This window comes from Canis lupus, chromosome 5 (assembly GCF_003254725.2).
Source record: "Canis lupus dingo isolate Sandy chromosome 5, ASM325472v2, whole genome shotgun sequence".
NCBI lineage: Eukaryota > Metazoa > Chordata > Mammalia > Carnivora > Canidae > Canis > Canis lupus.
In genome coordinates this window covers 1,009,245-1,033,242 of record NC_064247.1, presented here as the reverse complement: position 1 = coordinate 1,033,242, position 23,998 = coordinate 1,009,245, and the positions used below count along the sequence as shown (strand labels likewise).

General features: G+C 55.5%; 2 protein-coding genes and 2 long non-coding RNA genes across 5 annotated transcripts in view; 2 read left to right on the top strand and 2 right to left on the bottom strand.

The window, feature by feature from the left end:
- NCAPD3 (non-SMC condensin II complex subunit D3) overlaps positions 1-2,529 on the bottom strand; it is a 60,224-nt gene extending 57,695 nt beyond the window's left edge. For both annotated transcript variants that reach the window (XR_003143340.3, XM_025464861.3), the window contains exons 1-2: positions 2,373-2,529; positions 1,066-1,220 (exon numbers count right to left, since the gene is read on the bottom strand). Coding sequence is in view for 1 of the 2 variants with exons in the window: in XM_025464861.3 (XP_025320646.1) it covers positions 1,066-1,220; positions 2,373-2,436 (219 nt within the window). In the remaining variant the exon portion in view is untranslated. The remainder of the gene's footprint in view (positions 1-1,065; positions 1,221-2,372) is intronic.
- An 872-nt stretch (positions 2,530-3,401) lies between these two features.
- VPS26B (VPS26 retromer complex component B) lies at positions 3,402-23,964 on the top strand. Its single transcript, XM_025464854.3, has 6 exons — positions 3,402-3,928; positions 12,847-13,003; positions 17,038-17,202; positions 19,794-19,969; positions 21,522-21,664; positions 21,995-23,964. The coding sequence occupies exons 1-6, from the start codon at positions 3,706-3,708 to the stop codon at positions 22,139-22,141; spliced, it is 1,011 nt and encodes a 336-aa protein (XP_025320639.1). The 5' UTR covers positions 3,402-3,705; the 3' UTR covers positions 22,142-23,964.
- On the top strand, positions 5,671-11,837 carry LOC125755066 (uncharacterized). Its single transcript, XR_007410574.1, has 2 exons — positions 5,671-10,395; positions 10,499-11,837. It is a non-coding gene; the product is annotated as an uncharacterized LOC125755066 (long non-coding RNA).
- On the bottom strand, positions 17,701-19,898 carry LOC112671034 (uncharacterized). Its single transcript, XR_003143339.3, has 2 exons — positions 19,764-19,898; positions 17,701-19,445 (listed from the first exon to the last, which is right to left on the bottom strand). It is a non-coding gene; the product is annotated as an uncharacterized LOC112671034 (long non-coding RNA).
- Positions 23,965-23,998: the final 34 nt, after the last annotated feature.

Sequence of the window (23,998 nt, the reverse complement as noted above, 5' to 3'; positions counted from 1 at the left end):
TGGAGGCTATTATTGATCAACTGGTCCACAGGGTGGGGGCGGGTCCACTACAGGACTATCCCGGGGGCCACCTCCCCAGCTCCCTGGCCTCTGGCCACATCTGTCGCCTCCCTCTGCTCTGCCGCTTCTTCCACTGGAGCAGTTGCCGTTCCACTCAAACTCCTTCACGTGCATCATGCAGTCAAGGTGCTCGCGGCAGTCCCAGTGGCGCTGCTCAGGCTTGCAGGCCGGGGAGTTGGGGAGGCTGTCCCGCTTGCATTGAGCAGCCGGATGAGGTGGTGGGCACAGAGTGTCGCTGCTGGAGTACCAGCTGCATGGCGTTCATCTGCTGCCGCGGGACCACCATCTCGTGCTCCCTGTGCCCCGGAAACCTTAGTCTGGCGGGAGGTGGGCATCTGCTTGCGGTCAGGCTTCCCTGAGGGATGGCTCACACAGCACCGGCCCAGACGCGCCCCGTGGCTGCAGCACTGCAGACTGCCCACCTCCTCACTCCTAGTGCTACCTCAGCTCTACCCACCTCATGAGGAACTGTGACCTCGTAGGTCACCAGGGACGATCCAACGACCTGTGGCCCAAGTGCCCGTGTCAGGACTCCGCCTGCCCATGACCTCGCAGCACTGGTGCCTGGCTCCTCCCTGTCTTCGGATCAGCGCTCCTCACTCTGGTGCTTGTCTGCAGGCCACCGGCAGTCCTGTCTCTACCCGACCCGGCCCGTCCTGGTCTCTTCCTCACCCCCCACTTCCGCGTCGCTGCACCCGGGATCAGAGGGCTCGCCCAGCCAGGCTGCTGAACTTGCACTTCCCTCCGGGTCTTCCAATGCACACTGCCAGGGACTTCTCCGCGACGATGCCCTAACAGGAGCTCATGTGCAAAAGCCTAAAACTGAACCTGTAATTCCCCACTTAACCAGCAGCCGCCAGGGTTTGATAGCACACGGGCCACATGCTATGCTCTTCCTGCCCCGGTCGTCAGGAACTGTGCGCACAGGTGGCTGCGCTCAGGCCAGCGCTGCCTCCCGGCCCCCGCTGACACCTGTGGATGGCCACCTTCCCGGCCGGGGCTCACCTCTGCAGGGCCGTGCTCTTCCGTAGCGAAGGGCACAATGCCCTCATGTAGTTTAGTGAACGCGCTCAACCCAGTCTCTAAGATCTCTGCTTCCACGCGAGGATCCAAGGGCTCGGCCTCCGTGAAGTCCGCTTCCCACACTGCGTCCACCCATCCTGGGGGAAAGGGCGGTCAAGGCGAGGCTCTCCCAGAGCAGGTAGAGCATCCACGACCTCTGGGCTCGGGGTTGGCTCAGAGAGAGAAGCCCCGGGCCCACCCCACCCAGACCATGTGACACAGGATTTCAGGCCGCAGCAAAGGGCAAAATCCTTCCCTTAAACTGTAACCGACGCTGCGGGGCCGCCTGACCGTCCTAAACATCCGGGGGCGAGCCTCTTCCTATGCACCCTACTCTCCTGAAGAGTTTGGTCACGTACTCCTGAAAATACAGAGAGCAGCGGCCGCACCACAGGCAGAGAGGCAGGCTCCCGGTTGCTTGCGAGCCAAGCCAAGCCGCCCCCCCGCCCAAAACCCTTTCTAGACCCAGCTGTTCTGGGGAGCGGCGCTTCCGAGGCTGAAGCATACGGCCTTCCCACAAGCTCAATCTGAAGAAAAGAGGTTAATAAGGCTGCCTCGATGTCCCTTTGCGAAAATCTCATGAGGAGGCTAATAGAACCGAATACAGTGATGTGTGGGGGAGGACCTGAGGGGAGCGGAGCCAGGAGGGCCTGAGGGAGCACCTGCAGGGAGCGGAGTGAGGAAGGCCAGAGGGGAGGACCTGACGGACGACCTGAGGGGAGGAGCTGAGGGAGCACCTTCGGGGGGCGGAGTGAGGAAGGCCAGAGGGGAGAACCTGAGGGGAGGGGAGTGGGGAGGACCTGAGGGGAGCGAGGAGGACCTGAGGGGAGGAGCGGAGAAGAGCTGAGAAGAGGATCTGAGGGAAGCACCTGAGGGGAGGGCCCCGGGGCGGGACCGCGGCCGTCGTGCGCACGAGCGTCAGAGGCGCGCCCCGGCACCACCGGCCCCGCCGCCGCCCCGGCCGCGACACGTCCGCCCGCAACAGCGGCCGCGAGCGCCGCAGTCAGTGCTCCGCGAAGCCACAGAGCGGGCGCCGCTGTCGGAGAGCCCCCGGGGAACGGCAGGGGGAGGCCGCAGCAGCCCGGGAAGGAAGCCAACGCCCGGCCGCCCCCCCCCCCCCCGCGTGCCCCACCCCACACGGGGCCCCTGCGTCCCGAGGGCGCGGACGCCGAGCCCCCCGCCCCGCCCCCGCCCAGGCCGGGAGGCGCCGCAGCCCGGCCTCCCCGACTCTCACAGCCGCGTCTCCTCACCGGGGCTGAGACCCAGCGGGCACCAGGGCTGCAGGCCGCTGCCCAGGGCCAGCAGCGCCACCATGATCCCTCCGCAGCCGGCGAGCGTCCGCGCTGCTCAACTTTCAAAGCTCGCTCCCGCGCGCGCTCCGAGACGCTGCTGCGGACCAATCAGGGCGGGCGGAGCGTCCCGCCGACGAATCATCGCGCAGCCGTGTGCCGCCCGCCCGCCAATCGGCGGGGCCCTGTGCCACCGGCGCAGAGAACGGGGCGGGCCGACGGCCGGGGGCAGCGCCGCTTCCCAGGCTGACGTCTGAGGTTGGCGCGGCGCGCGGGGGTCGCGATTAAGTCAGAACTTCGCGTTTTTCTCCTCTTATTTCTTTAGCTGGGAGGACGCCGTAAGGAGGAGGAGACGGGTCCTCCCCGTATTAGAGGTCAGCTTTGCCCGAGGCCGACGTTCCCCGTGCGTGTCAGCTGGCGCTCGAACGTTCTGACGTTTCCCGAGGAGCCAAAGCAGTGAGGGAAACCAAACAGGAGCGCCCGGGAAGGGTATCCGCAGATATTTAATTTTACGACACATCTGGCCCGCAGTTCTGCAAAAAGGCCGTGACTGCCATGCCAACTAAGGGAACCACCGGCCCCTCGGTCTACCAGCGCACATGCGCAGTGAGCACCCGTCCTGGGTCGTCGCTGCCTACCAGGGCGCGTGCGCAGTGAGCACAGCTCCCGGGCCGTCGCTGTCTGCCAGAGCGCGTGCTCAGTGAGCACGCTCCAGGGTCACCGCTGTGTACCAGGGCGCGTGCGCAGTGAGCGCAGCTCCCGGGTCATCGCTCTCCCAGCGCACATGCGCAGTGAGCACAGCTCCCGGATCGTCGCTGTGTACCAGGGCGCGTGCGCAGTGAGCACAGCTCCCGGGGCGGGGCTGCGAAGGCTGCAGCGGCAGGGCGAGCGCATGCGCGCGGCGTCCCGGGCGCTCCCGGCTGGAGGCTGCGCCGCCCGCCCGCCGCCCCCCCCCCCCCCCGCCCGGAGCCGCCGAAGCGCCTCGGTGCGTTGCACCGCCGGAGGCCGGGGCTGGCTCGCTGTGCTGCTCGGCGCCGCTCCGCACCCGGTGGGCGGCCCGCACGGCCCAGCTCCGTACCCCGCCCCCCGTGCCCTGCCCGCCGCAGCGTCTCCCGGCCGCCCGCCGCTCGGGCTCGCCCGGCGCTGGCGGGTCGCGGGGCGCTGGTCCCCGGGGCGCTGCGGTCGGCCCTGCGCCCTCGCCCTCGCCCTCGCCCTCGCCCTCGCCCTCGCCCTCGCCCTGCGCCCCCCGCCCCGCGCCGAGCAGCGGGCCCGCCGCCCCCGGCCCGGCCCCGAGATGAGCTTCTTCGGCTTCGGGCAGAGCGTGGAGGTGGACATCGTGCTCAACGATGCGGAGAGTAGGAAGCGGGCCGAGCACAAGACGGAGGACGGGAAGAAGGAGAAGTATTTCCTCTTCTACGACGGAGAGACGGTCTCCGGGAAGGTGAGCCTCGCGCTCAAGAACCCCAACAAGCGGCTGGAGCACCAGGGCATCAAGATCGAGTTCATCGGGCAGATCGGTGAGTGCCGCGCGCTGGGGGTCCGCGGGCCGCCGCCGCCTCCTCGTCCTCGTCCTCCTCCTCGTCCTCCTCCTCTTCCTCCGCCTCCGCGGCCTCCTCTTTCTCTGCGGCCTCCTCCTCTTCCTCCTCCTTCTCCTCCGCGGGCCCGGGCGCCGACGGGGGGCGGGGGCGGGGGCGGGGGGCGGCCTGCCTGGGCCCGGGTCCCCGCGCTGGCCGGGGCCCGCCGTCGCCCCGGCCCGAGGTGACAGCGCGGGCGAGGACGGGGTGGGGGCGGCGCGGAGCCTGGTGGTGGGCGCCCCTGCGCCTCCAGCGTGCGCCCGGCTCTGCGCCCTGCCTCCCGGATTTCCCAGGAGATGCTCCTGCCTGCAGGTGGGTTTGCGGGGGAGGCCCTGCCGCCTGCCGCCTGCCGCCTGCCGCCCCTGCCTTTGTCCGCACATCCGCAGCGGGTCCCGTGTGCCCCGCTGACTTCACTGCCGCCCGCCTTCCTTTTCTGGTGCTGGGACGTGGGAGAGGGCTCACCACCCTTCTCCGGCCTCGCCTTAGCTCTGGGCTCCCAGTCTTGGACCTGTTTTGGGAAAGAAGCCCTGCAATCTTCCATCTTCCTATTTTATGATGTTTCTAAGACTTCTTTATTAGAATGCTAGTTTTCGGTTGACTGATTTTCGCCTTACAGACAAAGGAATGGTCCAAGCCTAAAATTTAACGGTCAAGATTTCTCAGGGCTCTAACAATCTTCAAACGTGATTATTAATAGTTAAACCTGGACAGCAAGAAGCAGTAATGATACAGAAGATTTGGGAGCTGCCAAAGTACGGCTGGCTGTCCCTAATTCTATTTGTAGTCTTGTGTTTTAAAAAACTAGGTACTTCTGAAATAAAGGGTCTTTCTCGTTGGGTCAGGAGTAGATTCATGGTAAATACCCATGTGTGCTGAAAAAGACTGGCAAAGGATTCATTCGTGTAGCACCAGGCTGCAGGTGTAACCCTGTTCTTACAGACTTTCTGGGAAATACTTTCTCTCATATCACTAGAGGTCAGAAGAGAATCTGTTCTCCCATTTTCCAGGGCAGGGAGACACTGGCACACGTAGGAGGAATCCTGGAAGAAGGAGTCCCTCTGTGGCTACTGCTCATTTAGGAAAATGAAATGAGATCATCAAAGACTGGCTGATCACATAGGAAACTTTTTTGTTCTTTTAAATCCAGAATACGAATGGCCTCTTATGTACCAGAAAGGGACTGAAGAGTGAGTTTCATACTTTCTTCTCTCCTGCCTCTAGGCTGGATAGGATTTCTCAACAGCAGTACTGTTTACGTTTAGGGCCTGATAATTCTTTGTTGTCGCACCATATTAACCTGGCCTTGACCCACCAGATACCAGAAGCACATCCCCAAAAGCACCCCCAAAGATTTCTTGAGATGTTGCCTTTTGTCCCCTGGAGGGTAAAAATCACCCCTAGTGAAGGACCACAGGGCCAATAGGATGAATCCAGAGTATTTTATGCTAAGCGTAATGTAGGAGATAATCGAGGAGTGCCTGCTTACTTAACATCCGTATTTTCAAGTAGTTTTAAAGTTCCTGCATGGATTCTTTGGATCTGTAACAGGAGCATAACACCTGTAGTGCACATTTTACGCTATCACTCCACGTGGTGATAGCTCAATACATGAAGATAACCAGAGTGTCCCCTACCCCAACAGTGTGAAGTGAGCTGTTGGGGCGGGGGGGGGGGGGGGGGGGGGGGGGGATGGAGTCAAGGCCTCCCTCTAGTCTGAGCAAAAGGAAGTTGAGGGAGCTGCTTGCTGTACCTGCACTGCCTGGCGGCTTGTCTCACTCCTTGAATCTAGGACAGCATACCTGCTGGCTTTTCTCCCAGCCTTTCAGCTTCCACTCATACCTCTTCCTGAGCCTCAGAGCACGGTGAGCTCTCCACCCGTGACTTTGAGGAAGCCGTGCGCCTCTCTGGGCCTCCCTTTCTCACCTTGACGGCGGCAGTAACAATGGTGCCTTGTGAGAATCCTGGTGAGCTGTCAAGGGATAATGCTTCCTGCACTGTATGGTCCATTTGTGTCAACAGTCTACTGGTCTGGGAACCAGAGAGCGAGGCTAGTGAGTAACTTTGCTGAGGTTGCGGTAGTGCGGTTTTCTCCTTCGCTGCATTCTTTGACTGTGAATGAAGTGGGCGGAGCTTTGGTCAGGCTCCTAGATCTGGCTCTAGAGCGCTGTACGGTATAGTATAGGTCTTGCTGTATGGCGCACCATTGGGCTCTGCCTCCCTTCCTCGGTGAATTCCATCTTCACTCAGAAGTGTTCTTATAAACCCTAGTCTCTTGGATTTGATTCCTGTTTCCTTCCCGCCTTCCTTCCCTCCTGTGGACTGGTTCCACAGCTTGAAAATCAAGTGCCTTATGTAATTAGCTGTCTTAGGATTCATTTCTTTGTCCTCCTGATGAATGTGTACTTGTCCCACCTGTGTATTCATTAGAAGGACAACCTGGTACATGATTGAGAGTCATGCAAATAGGGTGACCTAAATTAGGCAGGGCTCAGTTTATAAGAGCACAGTCTTTCCTAGGGTCTTGGGAGGACCGGAGTTAATATACATGATGCACGGGTCTTGGCACACACAATAGGTATTCATAAAGGGGAATTAAGATGATTATTGTCATTTTCTCTTTCCCTGTTAAGCCTGATCCATCAAGAAGTTTCCAGGCACTAGACGTTTAAAACCTGTCACCTTGGGGTCACCCCAATTCCTGTGCAGACGGTCCATGGGGAATGTTTGGGCCAGGTTAGCCTTCCCTTTGGTCTATCTGTCTGACTTCCGTTGTCTTCTCCCAAACGGTGTGTTAGCCCAAGTAGAAACCTGTGTAAGGGACTCTCCCCGGTGTCCTTTCAGAGACGACTGTTTGGCTCTCTTGCATTCCTCTGTGGACCCCACTCCTCACAGTGGCCCAGACCCTGCTCAGGAAAGCACCTGTGTCGGTCTTGGTTTAGAGGTAGGCGGGAACAGGAACAGGGATGACCTTTGTTTCCTGTCCTTTCTCTACAGCTTGCTCTGGCAATCTCATCTGTACCCATAAGTTCTGTGTCTCTTTATATTCTGATGACTCCCAGCCTCTTTCTTTGTGCTGACCTGAACTCTCCCGAGCTCCACGCCTGGGTCTAGGCACCTCCACCTGGATAACTCACGGGGCCCCCAGAAGCACATCCAACACAAAAACCTCTTTCTTTCTCTGCTCCGGCCCCAGCCCTGCCTCTTGTCCTGTGTGTCCCACTGTGGCCTGTGTCACCTGCATCCATTAACCTTAGGAACCCAGAAGTCTTCTTAGACTAACAACTCCTCCCACGCGCTCAGCCCACTCTCCAGCCGCTCTCCTGCATCCCCAGTCTGTGCTTCCTCTCCTTGCCTGTGCTGCTGCCTTGATTCTCTTTCTGTGGCCACTGTCCTTCAGTCCATCTTCTGTAAGAGTGAACTTTCTAAGAGCCACTTCTGACATTGTCAGTCCCCTCCCTAAAATTCTGCTCGTCAAGTCCCTTTTGGTCCGAGAGCAGAAGTGTATACCCAGCTCCATCCCGAGGAGCCCCGCCCTTCTTCCCCACCTCACCTCTCCCTTCCCCTTCACCCTCACCTCTTATAGTTTTGTCAAAATATGTTCCTTCTAGAATCTTGGCATCTTCCCTTTGTATGTGAACATTTTTCTGCAAGCTCTGACCTTCCACCAAGGCTCTCCCTCGTCCTTGAAGTGCCCAGCATACCCCTGACAGCCTTCCCTAAGCTCCCCAGGCTGACCTTAGCCCTGCCCCTGTTCTTCTACAGGCCTCCTGGATACCTCCTTTTCAAGCAGGATATGACAAACTTGTGACTTTTTATCCCCCCCTGGTCTGCCTTCCTCACTAAATTCTGAGTCCCCGAAAACCAGGGACTGCCTTCAGTGCATCATCAGTGTGCTGGCTAATCTGTCGTCTCAGAAGCTAACATGAAGTAGGTGCTCGATAAATACTTGCCAACTGGATATGTGCTCACATCTCGGAATTTATAGAAGCTGTTTTCTGGACCTTTTTCTCAACTCCTAGATAGACCAGAGTTACTTGAATGAAGGAAAGGGGGAGTGTAGATTTGCCTTGCTGACTGTTAAGAGGCAGGGCTTCCTGCTGGCACTTGGGGCAGAGGCATTGGTAAGCAAGGTGTGGCCCTCACCCTGGGCCTCTGAGAGCTAAGATGACTCACTCACCAGCAGGCACCTGCGCACGGCCTCTCCACTGGGAACTAGGATGCAGAAACATTAAAGCTCCTGTCGGTTCACTTGCTGTTGCACATTTCTTTGATCACATTTTCTTATGCCAAATTTGAGGCTGGTTTTTCTGTGTACGTAAGAAAATAAGAGTTGTCAGACCTGTGATGCACTCAGTTCTAGATCAGCTCCTTGGATGTCGCAGTCTGAATGTTGCCCCTGAGAGTGTAAGAAGACCTGCCTTACTCACCTGTGTTGTGTATGTTTTCTCTTACCCTCAGTATGATTTTGAGCCACGTTGGCTTTCTTCCTGCGCCAGTGTACTTTTTCCAGTGGCGTGGTCTGTTGTAACAAAGCTGACAGATAGGTGGGGAGGGCATCTTGGGCATCTCCCACGTCGCTCTAGCATGGGAAGGCCCACTGTTTTTAGAAAAATACAATGTGGTGGTGTCTAAGAAGCACGGAGGGAAATTTTATAATTGTTAGAGGGAGAGACCATTTTTTAGCTGGACTCATTTAGGGAACTCTAACACAGGATGGAAGGCAGAGCTGGGCCATCTTGGAGACTAACGGGGTTAAATAAACCAAAGGTGATTGGAAGGTCGATCTTACAAAGGATGGTAGATACGAATAACCCTGTTCTCCAGAACCAAATAGATTATATCTGGATTTTTTTTAAGTTTTTGTTTTTGTTTTTTAAGATTTTATTTATTTATTCATGATAGACATAGAGGTGGGGGGCAGAGACACAGGTAGAGGGAGAAGCAGGCTCCCTCTGGGGAGCCCGACGCAGGACTCGATCCTGGGTCCCCAGGATCAGGCCCTGGGCTGAAGGCAGCGCTAAACCACTGAGCCACCCAGGGATCCCTTTACAAGGTTTTTAAAAGTAATGCCACTGGGGGCACCTGGGTGGCTCAGTCAGTTAAGCGGCTGCCTTGGGCTCTTGGCTCAGGTCACGACCATGAGGTCCTGGGATCTGGCCCTACGTCTGGGCTTCCTGTCCAGCTGGGAGTTTGCTTCTCCCTCTCCTTCTGCTCTCCCCCCATCCCCCTCACCCCCCGCCATTCATGCTCTCTCTGTCAAATAAATAAAATCTTTTAAAAAAAAGTAATGGCACTGGATGGATCTGAACCCATCAGTACCAGTCAAGCCTATACTTCTAAAAACTCCAGGGGCTTTCTTTTAATTCATTAACCCGTGAAAGGCTAAGTAAAAGGCACATTGAGATGAAACAGATTGATTCTGGCCTATTAGTGAGTTGTTGCAGGGCTGGAACAGAGCTGCGCCTTGCTGGGGACGGGCAGCCCGGAGGTGTTCTGCTCTAGCAGGTGTGCCAGCGTCCAGGAGATGTGAGTGGAGGTGGCGGCGTGAATCTTGACTGGTGGGAGATAGTGGCTGGGAAAACTGGGATGAAGATGGGACTCTTGGAGGTGTCTTTGCCTTTGCTGGCTTAACGTTTCTTCCAAGACCTGCATTAAGCTTGGACCAAAAACATGGTCCCAGCCCAGTAGCAGGTCTCAGGCTGTTTCCAACGATGACCGGGTGGTGCAAAGCTGGCTCGATTTCCTTCCAAAGTGGCAAATTCACTCCTCGGCCGTTGGTGGCAAGTTTCATCATGAAAACATCCTGACTATAAAAGTCACTTCCTCCTGTTGGATCAAGAAAGAGGCTCAAGACAGGGAAGTTACCTTAACAAAAAACATGGTCAGTTCCTATTTCTAGCTTGAGGTGCCTGATTGCTGAGGGCTTTGGAGGTTGGGGGGAACAAAGATGACTTGTCACTGCATCTTTGGGATAGAATACAGGCAATTTATAGCCTCTTGAGGGCCCAACCTCTTGCTAAAACAGCCTTGTAGTTTCTGTTCTAATTTATGTGAGAGGAAACCAGATTTTCTGGCAAATAGCAAAGTATGGCTGCTATTTCTGCCGTTTTGCACCAAGTGTTTGCAAGAGCATCGCAAATGGCATCACAAATGGCTTATAAATTATAAATTAAAAAGCCCAGTCCAGCTGCACTCAGACTACACGCTGGCCACTCTCCTGTGACATTTAATGTAGGAGCCGATACTAACATCATCCAGGAGGAAAAGCACAAGGGAGAACGTGAGGTATGCAGGGAAGGACAACCTCTCCTACCCGAGGGCCACTGCCGGGTGTTGGGGCTGCCTCAGCCAGAACGTTGCTAGGATTCTCAGACGGGACGTCTGCATGCTCTCGTGCTCTCTGAGCGCTCGTGAGTCCTTCTCTGTTTTGTTTCTTGTGTTGCCTTTGGTCTTTGTGATCACAATTGGGTATTTTTCCATCTTTTTCTCAACTCTGCGATTTCTCACTTAAAGTTCATGGACATTGGGACTCTGCCTGCTTCTGTCCCCTGAAACTGTGGCAAGAATCCAGTGCTTGGGAGCTGAAGCACCAGGTCCACCCGGGGCTGAGGGGCTACTTCCCACGGAGGCGTCAGGACCATCGACAAGGCCCAGTGAGAGTAAGCGAAGGAGCCCTTGTCACAGTGGCTCTGTTCCCACCCGATCACTGGGCTTCCTTACATTTACTGGGGGACACAGCCGTTGGATCTTAAAATAGAAGCAGTGGATTGCTCACTTTTCCCTGTCCTTCCCGCCGGAGGTTGTACGTGCGGTCTCCTGTTTAGCAACTTGGTGGATTATTACTCACTTCTCAGAATGCTGCCTGCCACTGATTCCATTTAGTATTTGGAAGAGAAGGTGGATCGTTTGTGCTATAAAGTGGATGAAAGTGTAACCGTAGGAAGTGAGCAGCAAACTGCAGTCACGGAATACGACGTAAATGCATACAGAAGTGGCGGCGGTACTTTGGGATTAAACTGCACGATTGCTGCCTTCCTGAGTCGGATGTATCTTAGGACAGAGCCCTCTGTGCTGCCCTGTGCTGTAGAAGCTTCCCTGCGGGGGAAGAGGGCTCCCTGCGGAATAGGCTTGTCAGGAGCAGCTCCCAGGGCAGCAAGGGGTTGATTTCACACTCAGCCTGAAAGCGCCACTTGAAACCGGCTCCGCTTCTGGGCACAGTTCTCCCCTGGGGCAGGGCTGGGCTCCACACTGCTGGGCCTGGAGCTGCAGGCCTGATCAGAGGTGCCCCAAGCACGCGCAGCCCTGCCGCCGCCCTGCTGCTCAGCTGGTACCTGAGGGAGGGGGCCTGCCGCGCTCTGCAGACTCGGAGCCAGACTCGGAGCTGGCCCACTGGCCCTGGGCCGCCTCTCCCCTCTGTGGGCCTGGTTCCGTCTCCAGGCAGCCAACGGCGGGAGGGCCGAGCGCACGCTCCCTCACTGGCTTCCCTGCCGCAGCAGCATCAGCGAAGGACGAGTCCGGAAATGCCTGAGGGGCGGCGCTTGACTGCAGTGTGGCCCTGTGCGCGCTGTCGGTCTCTGCACAGCCAGGTGCTGGGGGAGCCAGGAACCGGGGGAAATAGACCGTACCTCTAACGACCACACATATAGGAATGTTAACACTCGAGTCGGGGATCCCTGGGGGCTCCGCGGTGTAGCGCCGCCTTCAGCCCAAGGCGGGATCCTGGGGTCCTGGGATCGAGTCCCGCGTCGGGCTCCCTGCCTGGAGCCTGCTTCTCCCTCTGCCTGTGTCTCTGCCTCTCTCTCTCTCTCTCTGTCTCTCTCATGAATGAATAAATAAAAATCTTTAAAAAAAATTTAAATAGTGGAGTACAAATACGGTAAATTGTAACATTCAAATGCCACAACTATTTCCAGAGGAAGATGAATCTAGAACAGTTCTTCTCAAAGTGTGGTCCCTGGACGAGCAGGACCAGCATCCCCTGGGAACTTGTTAGACATGCAGATTCTTGGGCCTCACCCCTGACATTAGTGGCAGGGCTGAGCAATTGGGTTTTGACAAACCCTCCTATTGATTTTGGCACTTACTGAAGTCGAGAAACCCCTGATTTAAGGGAAATAACGCTAAAACTTCTGCGTCAGCTTGGCCATGTGGATTCCTCTCCAAGGGATAGGAGCGCCTAATGTGTTTCAGGTGTTTGCTGTCCACTGGGTACCGTTCTGAGTCCTTTACTCTTAGAGTCACTTCCTCTAATTCTTACAGAGCCTTGCAAAGTGGGTTACGCTATTACTCCCACTGTACTAGATCATAGAAATAGATTCGTCCTTGCAGGAAAGCCGCTCTAGTCTCAGCTCCGCAGCCACCTCGGAGACTCGGAGTGTCATTTGACCTTGCTGTGCCTCAGTTTCTTTCTCTGTAAATGGATGACAAGGCCTCTCCCAGCTAGTTCCAAAAAGTCATTATAAGGATGACATGATTAAAGAACTGTGAATAGGTGTTCAAAAGTTAGAAATGTTTTTAAAGCAATGTCATATATTTGATAGCAGCTCCCCGATGTATCTCTCACTGAGATCCTTCCCTGATGTGCTGCGCGCTGTGCTGCATGTGGGGTCACGGTGGTTTTTACTGTGCCGCTGGATTCCTCTGTGTAAAACTGAAGTGTTTCGAAAGTAGGGAGGAAGGTCATACATGGAGCATGCAGTGAAGGAGCAGGATCAGGAAAAGGGAAAGGGAGTCAAAAACACGGGTGGCTGGGGAGGTTTGTCTTGGGGGGAGGTCTCTCAGAAACAGGGATCCTGCGTCCTGGAGCCTCCTTGCCAGGCCCCGTGTAGTTCGGGGTCTGGTAGTGGATGCTTTCTCTCCAGAGCTCTACTACGACCGCGGGAACCACCATGAGTTTGTGTCACTGGTGAAGGATTTGGCCCGGCCCGGAGAGATCAGCCAATCACAGGCCTTCGACTTTGAATTCACCCACGTGGAGAAGCCGTATGAGTCCTACACAGGCCAGAATGTGAAGCTACGGTAAGTTGTGCTTGCTGTCCACCAACCTTCCCCGGCAGCCGTCCACATTCCTGAGGCCTTTTAGACGGGGAGCACGAAGGGAGGGAGGTGGGAGCCGTGAGTGGTGTGCTGGTACGTGGCTAATAGTGGGCTCTCCGGGAGGAAAAGCCCTGGTCTGCAGCAGTTGTCAGATTCTGTAGAGTGACTGTTTCCACCATGGCCAGTTGCAGGCTCCTGACCTGATGTTCCTGATGACAGAGTTAGGGAGAGACGTACAGTAGCCACCTTCACGTAGCTAGACGTAAATTCCCCCAAGACAGAGAGAATTGTAAAATGTAGCAAAAATATTAGGAAGCAACACATCTTTGGTGTTACCTTCGTTTTTCATGTAGTCTTAATTATAAGTTTATGTAATTTAATTTTAAATAATTGCTATGTTTAACAATCAGTTTTTTACATTCCTAAAAATTCAGTAGTCAGCCTTTATACCCCGGTACCTGCTGTCCCCCGCGTACCGGGGCTGCAGTTCCTCAGTCCAGCTCTGCCACACAACAGCAGTGTGATCCTGAGCTCTGTCGCTCAGCTTTCTCCCGTGAAAAGTAAGATAGATTTGGATTCTAGTTCTAGATCAGCCCTCCATCTTTTGGGGTGATGGGGAACATAAAACATAACGCAGTGTGACGAGTTCTTAAAAAATTAGTGAACACAGTTTAAGTACGTAGGACTGTTTTTAGTGTTTTCAGTGTTCCAGTTTCTGAGGATGGTGACGGATTCCAGGACCTCTGGGGTAAAAAAACAAAACAAAACAAAACAAAAAAAACAAAACAAAATCCAGAGAAGCTCTAGAGTCTTGGATGTAACCTGAGATTAAGTGATGTCACTGGGATACAGCAGACGTCCTCTGTCACCCCGGACACCTGCTTCCAGGTCTTGATGCTGTCTTGTCAGATCAGCCGTCTTCATCACCTTGAGGCCTGGTGGTGCGGACTACAGCAGGGCCCTCCGTCCCCTTCTCTCTCTGGTCTCCCCTCTTCATCAGAGGAGTGACTGTAGGCCTTGCAGAGAAGTCCGAACACTGGCATTACTCAAACTAGAGGCAGCGTTTCAGAATCGCACTCAGAAAAAGCTGCAGAACTGTGAGGAAGACAAGCTACTAGTCACTGAAGCCTGGCTGCAGGATTTACTATTATTTAATTTCATTTTTTTGCAGTGCATTGCTCTTAAATGTTTTTAAGTCAGAAAGAAAGGTATTGAAAAGAGTGGTGATTCCTCAGAATATTAAAAATAGAATTACCGTTTGATCCAGGATTCCCACTTTTGGGTACATACCCGAAAGAAATGAGAACCAGGACTCAAACACAGATGTGTATACACACACTCATAGCAACCTGTTCACAGCAGCCAAAAGGTGGACATACCTGAGTTCCATCAGCAGGTGAATGGATAAACAAAATGTGGTGTATACATTTAGTGGGATATTACTCAGCCTTAAAAAAGGAAGTCCTATCATATGCTACCACATGGATGAACGCTAAAAGCGTCATGCTAAGTCAAATTAGCCAGTCGTAAAAAGACATGTACTGTGATTTCACCGCAGTGTGAATGTACTTAATGCCACGGAACCATATACTTAAAAATAATTAAGATGTTAAGTTTTGTTATATATGTTGTAGGGGAGGAGAAAACCATGTTTCCTTTATCTGCCTTAGGGTCATCAGCTGAAGCCCCGCAAATCAGATTGCCAGAGAGAGGCAGGCTGGGGTGATTCCCGTGTGTGTGTGTGTGTGTGTGTGTGTGTGTGTGTGTGTGTGTGGCGCATATGCCTGGAACTCCGGGATGGCTAATGCGACAGGGCGCTTAGGACGTGGAGCTTATGTAAGCGTCTTAACAGGAGAGTGATGATTTTATAGAGAAGTGACAAGACAAAGGAAAGGGACCGAGCTTCTAGGGAGGACAGATATGTGGGAGAAACAAAAGAAGGGAAAGAGTTCTTTCAGCAAGATCTGTTACGTGGATTTCTCCGGTGCGGTGTGGGCTAACAGTGGTCTCTGGTGAGGAAGACCCTCCTGTTCTTCCTGGTGGAGAGTGGGGAAGGGCGGTTTTTCTTGTGTCTGCTTCTTGTCGGTTGTGTTCAGCTCAGTACGATCATTGTGCCAGAGTGGCATATTTTCGGGTGGTATACTCGGAACTCCTGTATTTTACCACAAAAAATAGAAGGTGGGACATCTGGGTGGCTCAGTGGTTGAGCACCTGGGGGGCTCAGGGCATGATCCTGGGGTCCTGGGATCGAGTCCCACATCGGGCTCCCTGCGGGAACCTGCTTCTTCCTCTCTGTGTGTCTCGTGAATAAATAAATAAAATCTTAAAAAAAAAAAGAGAGAAGAAGGTGTTGCTGTCTAGTTAGATGAAGACATTAGGGTTCATGGTGAGAAAGTGAGGAGTCAAGAAGGGAAAATTAGTTAAGGGCTTTGTGTACACGTTGATTCCAGATTAAGGGCTGTACCCTACTGCTTGGGCGGAGGGAACACATGGAAAGATCACTCCAGACTCCTTTGTTTTTATGTGGGAAGCAAAGGGCATGGGGTAGTGAGAACAGGACCCCTCCCGGGCGCCATCCCCGACTGTCCATCGGGCCTGGGGAGCCTTTGGGGGATTGAGCAGTCTGGGCTTTTGTACAAACTCAAGAGAAAGCCTTCACTGGAGGGAGATAAGTTGGAAAACGTGGATGATGGAGATGCCAGGCTCCCATGTTTGAGTCCCTGGAGGCAGGGAGGGCTGTTATTGCCTGTGTCCCCGCAGAGTGGAGACCTGTGAGCTGTGGCTGGACATCCGGACGGAAGCCCCCTCCCTCCCGCATCGCACCCAGGGTGCAGGCAGTCTGCCGGCCGGCGGGGCAGAGGGTCTCGAGAGACCGGGTGCTGTCGGGAGGCGGGGAGGGTTGGCGAGGCCGCAGATGCCCTCTTAGGCCGGAGGTAGGAAACAGTACAAGGCAGAGAAGGGAGACAGTGTCGTAAGTCTTGACTGGGAAGGCTGTGCTCTGAGTAGAGTAAAAGCTGTGTCTTCCACGGAGGGGCGCGAGGCTGGAGCCCCGAGCGACTAGGAAAGGCTGGGGACACAGGAGGTCCTGGAGAACAGGCGGAAGTGCCTGCGGTGGAGCGTGGGCCAGGCCACGCTGAGGGGAGCCTGTGCGTACTGAGCTGGCGCGCAGCCTTCTGCAGGGACACCTGACCTGTGATGGGGGGGGTCCCTGCAGTCACTGGGTGGCAGCGTGGGGAAGTCAGAGGGGACGGCGGTGCCAGAGCCCGGACGGGCAGGCAAGGCACGCTGAGCTGGCAGGCGCTGCCCTCTGCTCCAGCAACCCCTCCCCGGGATCCGACATTCAGACTTGCCCTCACTTCCGCTGCCCGAGGGCCCTTTGGTCTCTCCCTGTAGCTCTGATTCCTCCACCTGGGTCCGCACCTGCTGTGTGTGGTCGGATTTCTGTGTGGAGGCCGCTCCCCAGTGGGCTGTGGGCTGCCCCAGGGTCTGGCCTTTCGTCAGTGCGTAGCGGTAAGTGGTAGCTGAACGGGGACATTAGCTAAGTGCGGACAGCTCACGGACTTCCTCATTCCCTCCTGTTTAGCTCGAGGGACTTGGAAGATGCACACTGATCGTGTGAGATGACCAGGCTTGCAGGGGGCAGCGTGTAAGACCCGGTGCCGAGAGCCGGCGTCAGCCCGAGGGAAGCCCGTACACAGACCCGCGGCAGGCAGTGGCCAGGGCCAGGACGGCATTAGGATAACTTTGGGGTGGGGGGGACAGAGAAATCGCTTCTATTTAGGGCAGTGCTCTGATCCCGGAGGATGGGCTCGAGAAGGCCCTTGAGGGGAAGGTCCTCGAACACCCTGGAACTGTAATTGCAGAATTTTGTAAGTTCACGTCTTTCTGGGAGGGGACTCTGGGAGGAATCACAAAGCCGCCCGTTAGGGCTTCTCTCTGTGGGTCTGCTGGCGCGCAGACGGGGGCAGCGTGCGGGCACTGGGAGTGTTCCTTTACGACACGTCCACCTCCTGCAGGTATTTCCTTCGAGCCACCATCAGCCGCCGCCTCAATGACGTCGTCAAGGAGATGGACATCGTAGTCCACACCCTCAGCACGTACCCAGAGCTGAACTCCTCCATCAAGATGGAGGTGGGGATCGAGGACTGCCTGCACATTGAGTTTGAGTACAATAAATCCAAGTAAGTACCCGGGGCCCCGCGGTGTGGAGCCCAGGCCTGTGCTGGGGGCAGGCAGCTGAGCGGGTACTGGGAACATGGCTGAGGCTGCAGAACGTAGACCGGGAGGCCGAACCTCTTACTTACACTAAGCGTAAATCAAGGAGGGACTTTGAAGTTACACGTCGCACATTGTGTTTCAAAGTCAAGCTAAACTGACTTTACAGCTGTTTGTTTGGATCTAGATACAGCTCTTCCTTTCTGCTGATCAAAATAATCTCCAAACCCCATTCCTGTTAGCGCTCGTACCCGCTGTACAGTGTGTCTGGAAATCCACGTGCACACCAGCCTAGTTTGCTGCATCCTCCTGAACTTTAGTGAATGATAGCCAAGAATGCCTCTTTATAGAGGTCTTTAAATAATGTTAACTGGCAAGTTGGGAAGCCAGGAATGTTTTAACTGTGTTTGCTGTCCAAACATGGAAACGTTTAAGTGCTTGTAAATCACGAAACCTACCAGCACTTCAAAGACCTAGCACAGGCATCTTTCTTTTATTCATGAGAGACATAGTGAGAGAGAGATTGAGAGGCAGAGACACAGGTGGAGGGAGAAGCAGGATTCCTGCAGGGAGCCCGACGTGGGACTCGATCCCGGGACCCTGGGATCACAACCTGAGCCGAAGGCAGACACTGAGCCACTGAGCCCCCCAGGCGTCCCCACAAGCATCTTTCTTTTCAGTATCAAACGTTCCTGAAAGTGTTTGAAAATCAGCAGAAGTAAAAGTGTATTCAGAGCTAAAACAAGAAATTAGGAGTCTAGGGCTCTTACTGGGCAGACACTCAGGTCAGATCCACTGTTACCCAGGGGTTCAGGGCAGTGGGGCTGACCTGTTGGCTCTCCTGTGAAGGGTTGGAAATAGGGCTTTTCAAAAAACTAGCAACGTATGTGCTTCCTAGAACAGGGGTGAGGGGGGGCCTGTTTGTTCCCCTGCCCCCTGGCCTGGAACCACTCATGACCCAGAAGGGCTCCTGCTTGGCTGGGCCCCACATGTGGACTGGGGTGGGGCAGGCTGGAGGGAGGTTGGTCTGGGCCAGGCAGGGACATACGAGCAAACAGCCTTCTTTGCCTTCCTCCTCAGTCTCCGGGCTCTGGAAAGGAGCCCACCAGCAGTGCCTGCCCAGCCAGCGCTCCCGCCGCCTGGTAAAAAGGGGTGGCCGGGAGGCAGTGCCACCTTGTAGGAGCTCAGAAAGCCGTCGGTCAGCAGTGTGCTCAAGACCAAGTGTGGTGTGAAAGGGCCAAGAGAGTCCATCCCATGAGCTCGGGCTGGATGCTCAGCCCCTTCGTGCCCTCTCAGAGCAGGCCATGCTGGGCAGGGCTCTGTCTACTGGGTGGGCCTAGAGCACAGTCCCATCCTGCCACTAAGATTGCCCTTGCGTGAAGGTCAGCAGATGTTAACATGTTTGTGCCTTGGCTTTCTCCTCTGAAAAGTGGAGACAGGGTAGTGGGGTTTAAACATAGAAAACATGAAATGAAAGAAGAGCAGGGCGCAGGATCGTGGGCCCTGCACTGGGGTTTCTCACATGTTAATGTTTCCACATAGCATTTCATTTAGAATAAAGGAAAGTTCTGTTTACCAAAGTTTGAAAACCCCTAGAATCTATGATCTCTCAGCATTCCTTCTTAAATGCTTGGAGCAGCCTCCATTCTTAGGTTATCTACTGAGTGCGGGTTTCCCAGTTAGACTGTAAGAAGAAAGGCAGCATGAAATAGGGCGGACGCAGGCCTAGGAATTGGGTACCTGGGCTCACATCTCTGTCCCCTACTCAGATCCTGGTTCAAGTGTCTGTCTTCTTTGAACTTCCTCTTCTTCACCCGTAATATGTGGAGGTTAAATCCTGAAGTCCCTGGAACACCCTGTCCCATGAATCTGAGCTTCAGATTTGAAGATTTTTGTCTCTGCCTGATACAGGGCTGTGCGTGCGCAGACCACTGGTGCCCCACGCTGACTCAGAAACTCTTGGAGGGTCAGAACCGTTGTTAGGCATGGCCAAGTCCACAGCAGCTCCCAAGCACCAGCCGTGTGAGCAGGGCGCAGGGAGAAGGTGCTGATGGGGTGTGAGTGATGCCTGCATCTTGCTCTCCTGCTCTTCCCTGGACTGCTCTGCTGCAGGCTATTGAGGGCCAGTTCCCAGAAGACCTGTTGTGGAGCTCAGGGAGAAAGAGCAAGACCTGGATTGGTGGGGCTGTCCTCCCACAACTCAGGACACCTAAAACAACACATACACAAACACAGAAGGTATACAAGAGTTTAGAGTGCTGGGGAGATAAGTCGGGAGAGCAAGCGTGAATGGGCGTGTAACCTGCAGAAAGAACATCCTGCGAATGGCCTGTGGAAGAATGGGGAAGTTACAGAAGTCACTGGGATCCCAGTAAAGAACATATTGGGAAGTCATTCTGCAAGGGCAGTTGTAAGAACGTGGGCGAGTGTGGCTGTCACTCCATCTTCAGCCACCCCACGTGGCAGTGTCCCCTCCCCTGAAACCTGGGAAACCTGGAAACATGCAAAGTTGAGCTGCTGTACTCACATCTTACTCTCTGGGCTTTCTCTCTCCCAGATACCACTTGAAAGATGTTATTGTAGGAAAGATCTACTTCCTGTTGGTGAGAATCAAAATCAAGCACATGGAGATAGATATCATCAAGCGGGAAACGACAGGCACAGGCCCCAACGTGTACCACGAGAACGACACGATAGCCAAGTATGAGATCATGGACGGGGCGCCCGTGAGAGGTGAGCACCCAGGCACCCAGCCCGCAGCAGCCTTACCCGCTCCCCAGGCACCACAGAGTGTTGGAGGGCACGAGGGACTTTAGTGCTAGACTAAGATTCCCTATTCACCTGTCATTTCTCATCTCCGGAAGTTCACTGGGTGCCAGTAAAGAGGACAAGGGCTGATATGTGCGAGCTCCTTCCCCACCTTCACCAGGAGATTGGCCTTGTCTGCCTACGGAGCTCATAGCACAGATGGCATCTCAGGAGCGATGCCTCTTAGAAAACAACTACTACAAAAGCTTGAAAAGTGCTGGTGTAGCAGATACAGTGGGAACATTTCACTACTTCCTGTTGACATTCTCTGTTGCTAGGGACCAAGAGGGTAATGTGGAATAATCACGTGTGTTCCTTACTTCTGGTTCTGGCAAAATGATCCACTCCCTGCATGCATTTGCCAAGTGTAGACAGTCTGGGCAGCCCTAGCAGGTGCCGCAGAGCAGGGAACGGGACAGACGGCCGCCCCACCCACCCCCAGAGCTGACGTGACATCTGGAACGAATGGAGTTGAAAGCCTGGGTGTTTGGGGAACCTGGTTATTTGGGAGTAGCAGTCGTTTTACGTGCTGCTAGCTCTGCAGCCACTGATCACGAGGAGTGTTTTCTTCCCTCCAGAAGTGCTCGGTTATGCCAAGGTTTTATTCAGCTTGTTCCCCTGTGTTCCGTGTGGAAGGAGGAGACCAGGATAGCAGGCTCTTGGGTGTCACCAGGACAGGCCCCCTGGGGGACAGGGCTGAGCGCTCCTGACTCCCCGGGTGTGCCATGTTTTCACCGGCTCTGCAGGGAGAGCCGCTGCTGTTTTCCCTGAGAAGCAAGACAACAGATCATTAACAGCGCATTTATATTTAGCTTTAGACGACGTGATAGGCTTGGCCTCTCTCAGTAGAATTACTGCCCTAATTTCCTTTCACTTAAATTAGGAAGAGCACGGTGTCAGAGCTGGAAGGGCTCAAAAATACCATGTAGTCTGGTTCCACACTTTTCCGCAAGAGAAAATTAAGGTCCAGAGAAAGCAATGGACTAACTCAGCAGTCCTACAAGTTAATGCAGAACTGAGACCAGAATGAGGGTTTTTTCCTTTCCAGAGCCCTCTACCGCCCTGCCAACCCACCTCGGAGCGGAGGTGTATGTTGGGGAACATGCAGTATTTAGGGTGGAGGACGGTGGCACCAAAATTGCTGGGTGACAGGAGTGAGTTTGACCCTGGGCCTGTGAACACCCGACAACTAGACGGTGACACGTCCCCTTAAGGGTGCTTGGCCGTAGCGTCCTGCGCTCTTCCTACGCACGGATCTTGGTTTCCCGGCGGTGAGAGAAGGTGCAGCGGGACCTGGACGGGGAGCAGCGCAGTGTCAGGTTTTGCTTCAGCAGGTCACTGAGCTGCCGACTGCGAGTCCCCGACAGGCAGGAACGTTGCCTCAAGTGTGCCGTGAGATGCTCGGGGCGCCTCCCCTGCTGGTGTCAGGAGGGTGGGCTCCGTTGCCCCTTCCCTGACGTGTGCCTGGCCCTCACAGGAGAGTCCATCCCAATCCGGCTCTTCCTGGCGGGCTACGAGCTCACCCCCACCATGCGGGACATCAACAAGAAGTTCTCAGTGCGCTATTACCTCAACCTGGTGCTCATAGATGAGGAGGAGCGGCGCTATTTCAAACAGCAGGTGAGACCCTGGGCACGGCCCTGGAGCCTGACAGGAAGGGCAGGGCCTGGAGAGTTTGCTCGTCTCCACGCCCCCTGGTGGTCCACGGAGGCTGAGCCCGCGGTGAGAACCAGGGTTCCCATGTGACACGTTGAGTCCGCTTGCCCAGGCCCAGGCCTGCGACCCCTCTGCCCTTCGTGCCCCCATTGGGAGCCCCGGGCGGGGGGGTGCAGACAGGCAGCTGCTGACCTGCAGGAGGTTTTGCCAAGATGCCCGGGGAGGGCTGGAGCCCCTGGGCCCCCCCACACGCCTCTCTCAGGGTGTCACATCCCCCCCCACCCAATTCTGCAGGAAGTGGTGTTGTGGCGGAAAGGTGACATCGTAAGGAAGAGCATGTCCCACCAGGCAGCCATCGCCTCGCAGCGCTTCGAGGGCACCACCTCCCTGGCTGAGGCGCGGACCCCCAGCCAGCTGTCCGACAACAACAGCAGGCAGTAGGCCTGGGCCCGGGAGCGGCTGGGCTTCCACCCCAGCAGCCCCGTCTACCATACACCAGCGGCTGGGGCAGGAGGACGGCGCGACGCTCAGCTGACCCGTTACTTGCAACCTGAAAACAAATCGTGTCTTGACTTAAATTCTTTTTTCTGAAGAACCTAAGGGGCCTGGGCTGGGAGGCAGTGTCCTTGAGGTCTGCGGCTGATGTGGGACTAGGGAGAGGGAGCCTCCCGTTGAAGCTGCCCCGCTTCTGCAGGAGGTCCCCAGCGGCTTACTCCCTGTGGCCCCACCCCCTGTCCTGAGTGGCAGGAGGAGGAGATGCCTCTTTGGGAGTCTCGGGGGTGGTTCTTGGAGGTTTCCACACGTGGCCCCCCTCACGGCTGGGACGCAGCCACCTCCCTTCTCCATCTTCTGCGGACTCCTGTCAGGAGCGTCCTGGGACAAGCCTGTGGTAGGGCCTCGCCCGTGAGGGATTCTGGGCAGACTCCTGGGTCGCGGTCACACATGGATGGCAGCAGCCGAGGACAAGCACGGGGACTGGGCTGGTAGCTGCTCACCGCAGGCCGGGTGGCTCGAGGGCGCTGCCGTGTGCTCCCGCAGGCTTCCCTTCTGAGGCCCCGGGAAGGGACCCTGAGCTCTTTGCTTCCCTGCGATGGATCGTCCTCACTCCCCGCTCTGCCTCCAGTCGGTTCCTGGGGCTTGGGGGCTTCTGGCTGTCGCCCGTGCCCCCCCACCCTTGCGGAGCCGTGGGAGGGAGAGCGCCTCCGCAGAACACCCTGCCCATGACTTCCGAAAGATTCTGCTTGCCAAACTGTCTTCAGCTTCACCACCTGACTGACCCGAATTTAGGACCGTCGAGGTTTTTGTCAAAAAACACACAGAGACTCCGTGGACGTTGTTCTGCTGGAGGAGGCGGGGACTTCCCTGTGCGCTGCGGGCCCGCTGGAGTAGAGATGTCGACGTCCTTTTCTGCCTCACCTGGAGACGACCCCACTGGCCAGTAAGGACCACATCGGGTGGTCCAAGTCCCCCATGATTTGGGAAGCAGAGGGCTCGGTTCCTGTGTCATCTTTCAGTGTGGGACATTCGGACTGTTTTCCTGAGACCGGTGCAGTCGTGGGCCTCTGAGTGGGCAGGGCTCCTGGGGCAAATACCCTGCGCGGACCCTCGAGGTGGACTGGGGACAGCAGAACCAGGGAAGGTAGGTGGCTCCCCCACGCCGGACCCCAAGTTCTGGTGCGATGGACAATCTCCCAGGAACAGGATCACCCAGCTGCTCCTGGATTATCAGGATCAGGCCCGAGTGTCTGGGGAGGCAGGTTCTGTGTTCCTTCCCTTTTCCAGAACATGAGACTAGGCCCCGGCGTGCCTCCCCTAGTAGCTGGTCTTCTAACCAGAAGGGACCGGTCAGTTCCTCTGCCTCCCAGCGGACAACTCAAATTCATTTTCCAACTTACCTAACATCTTAAACCTTTCTTCTGGGAGAACTGGAAGGTAGAATTTGGTTTCATCGTGTCAGGAGCTGCGTGCAGCCAGGTCTTGTTTTCCCTCACTCCGCCCACTGGCTCCTTGTCTGTGCAACCTGTGCAACTGCGGAGGTGGGGGAGGCCCGGCCCCCACCCTCGCCGGTCCCCCCGGGAGTGCGTAGGTACTAAACCGAGCAGTGCAACTTATAATTAAGCATCTGCAGTGTTTACATGTTTCTTAATGTGTCGTCTTTTCAATGGCTGTATTTTAAAAAAAAAAAAAAAAGAACACTTGTTTCAGTTGTGTCTCTGATTAAAGGAAGCCCCTGTGGCTTGGAGGCATTGTGCCCATGGTCCCCAGGGCCTGTGGTCTCTTCTGTCTCACGCTGCGCTA

What these genes read in the sequence shown, in the direction of transcription:
- VPS26B (XM_025464854.3), top strand. Translation starts at nt 3,706, where the DNA reads ATGAGCTTCTTCGGCTTCGGGCAGAGCGTGGAGGTGGACATCGTGCTC. An exon ending in GGACGGGGCGCCCGTGAGAG is followed by an intron (nt 19,970 to 21,521) that starts GTGAGCACCCAG and finishes TGGCCCTCACAG; the next exon opens with GAGAGTCCATCCCAATCCGG. An exon ending in GGCGCTATTTCAAACAGCAG is followed by an intron (nt 21,665 to 21,994) that starts GTGAGACCCTGG and finishes CCAATTCTGCAG; the next exon opens with GAAGTGGTGTTGTGGCGGAA.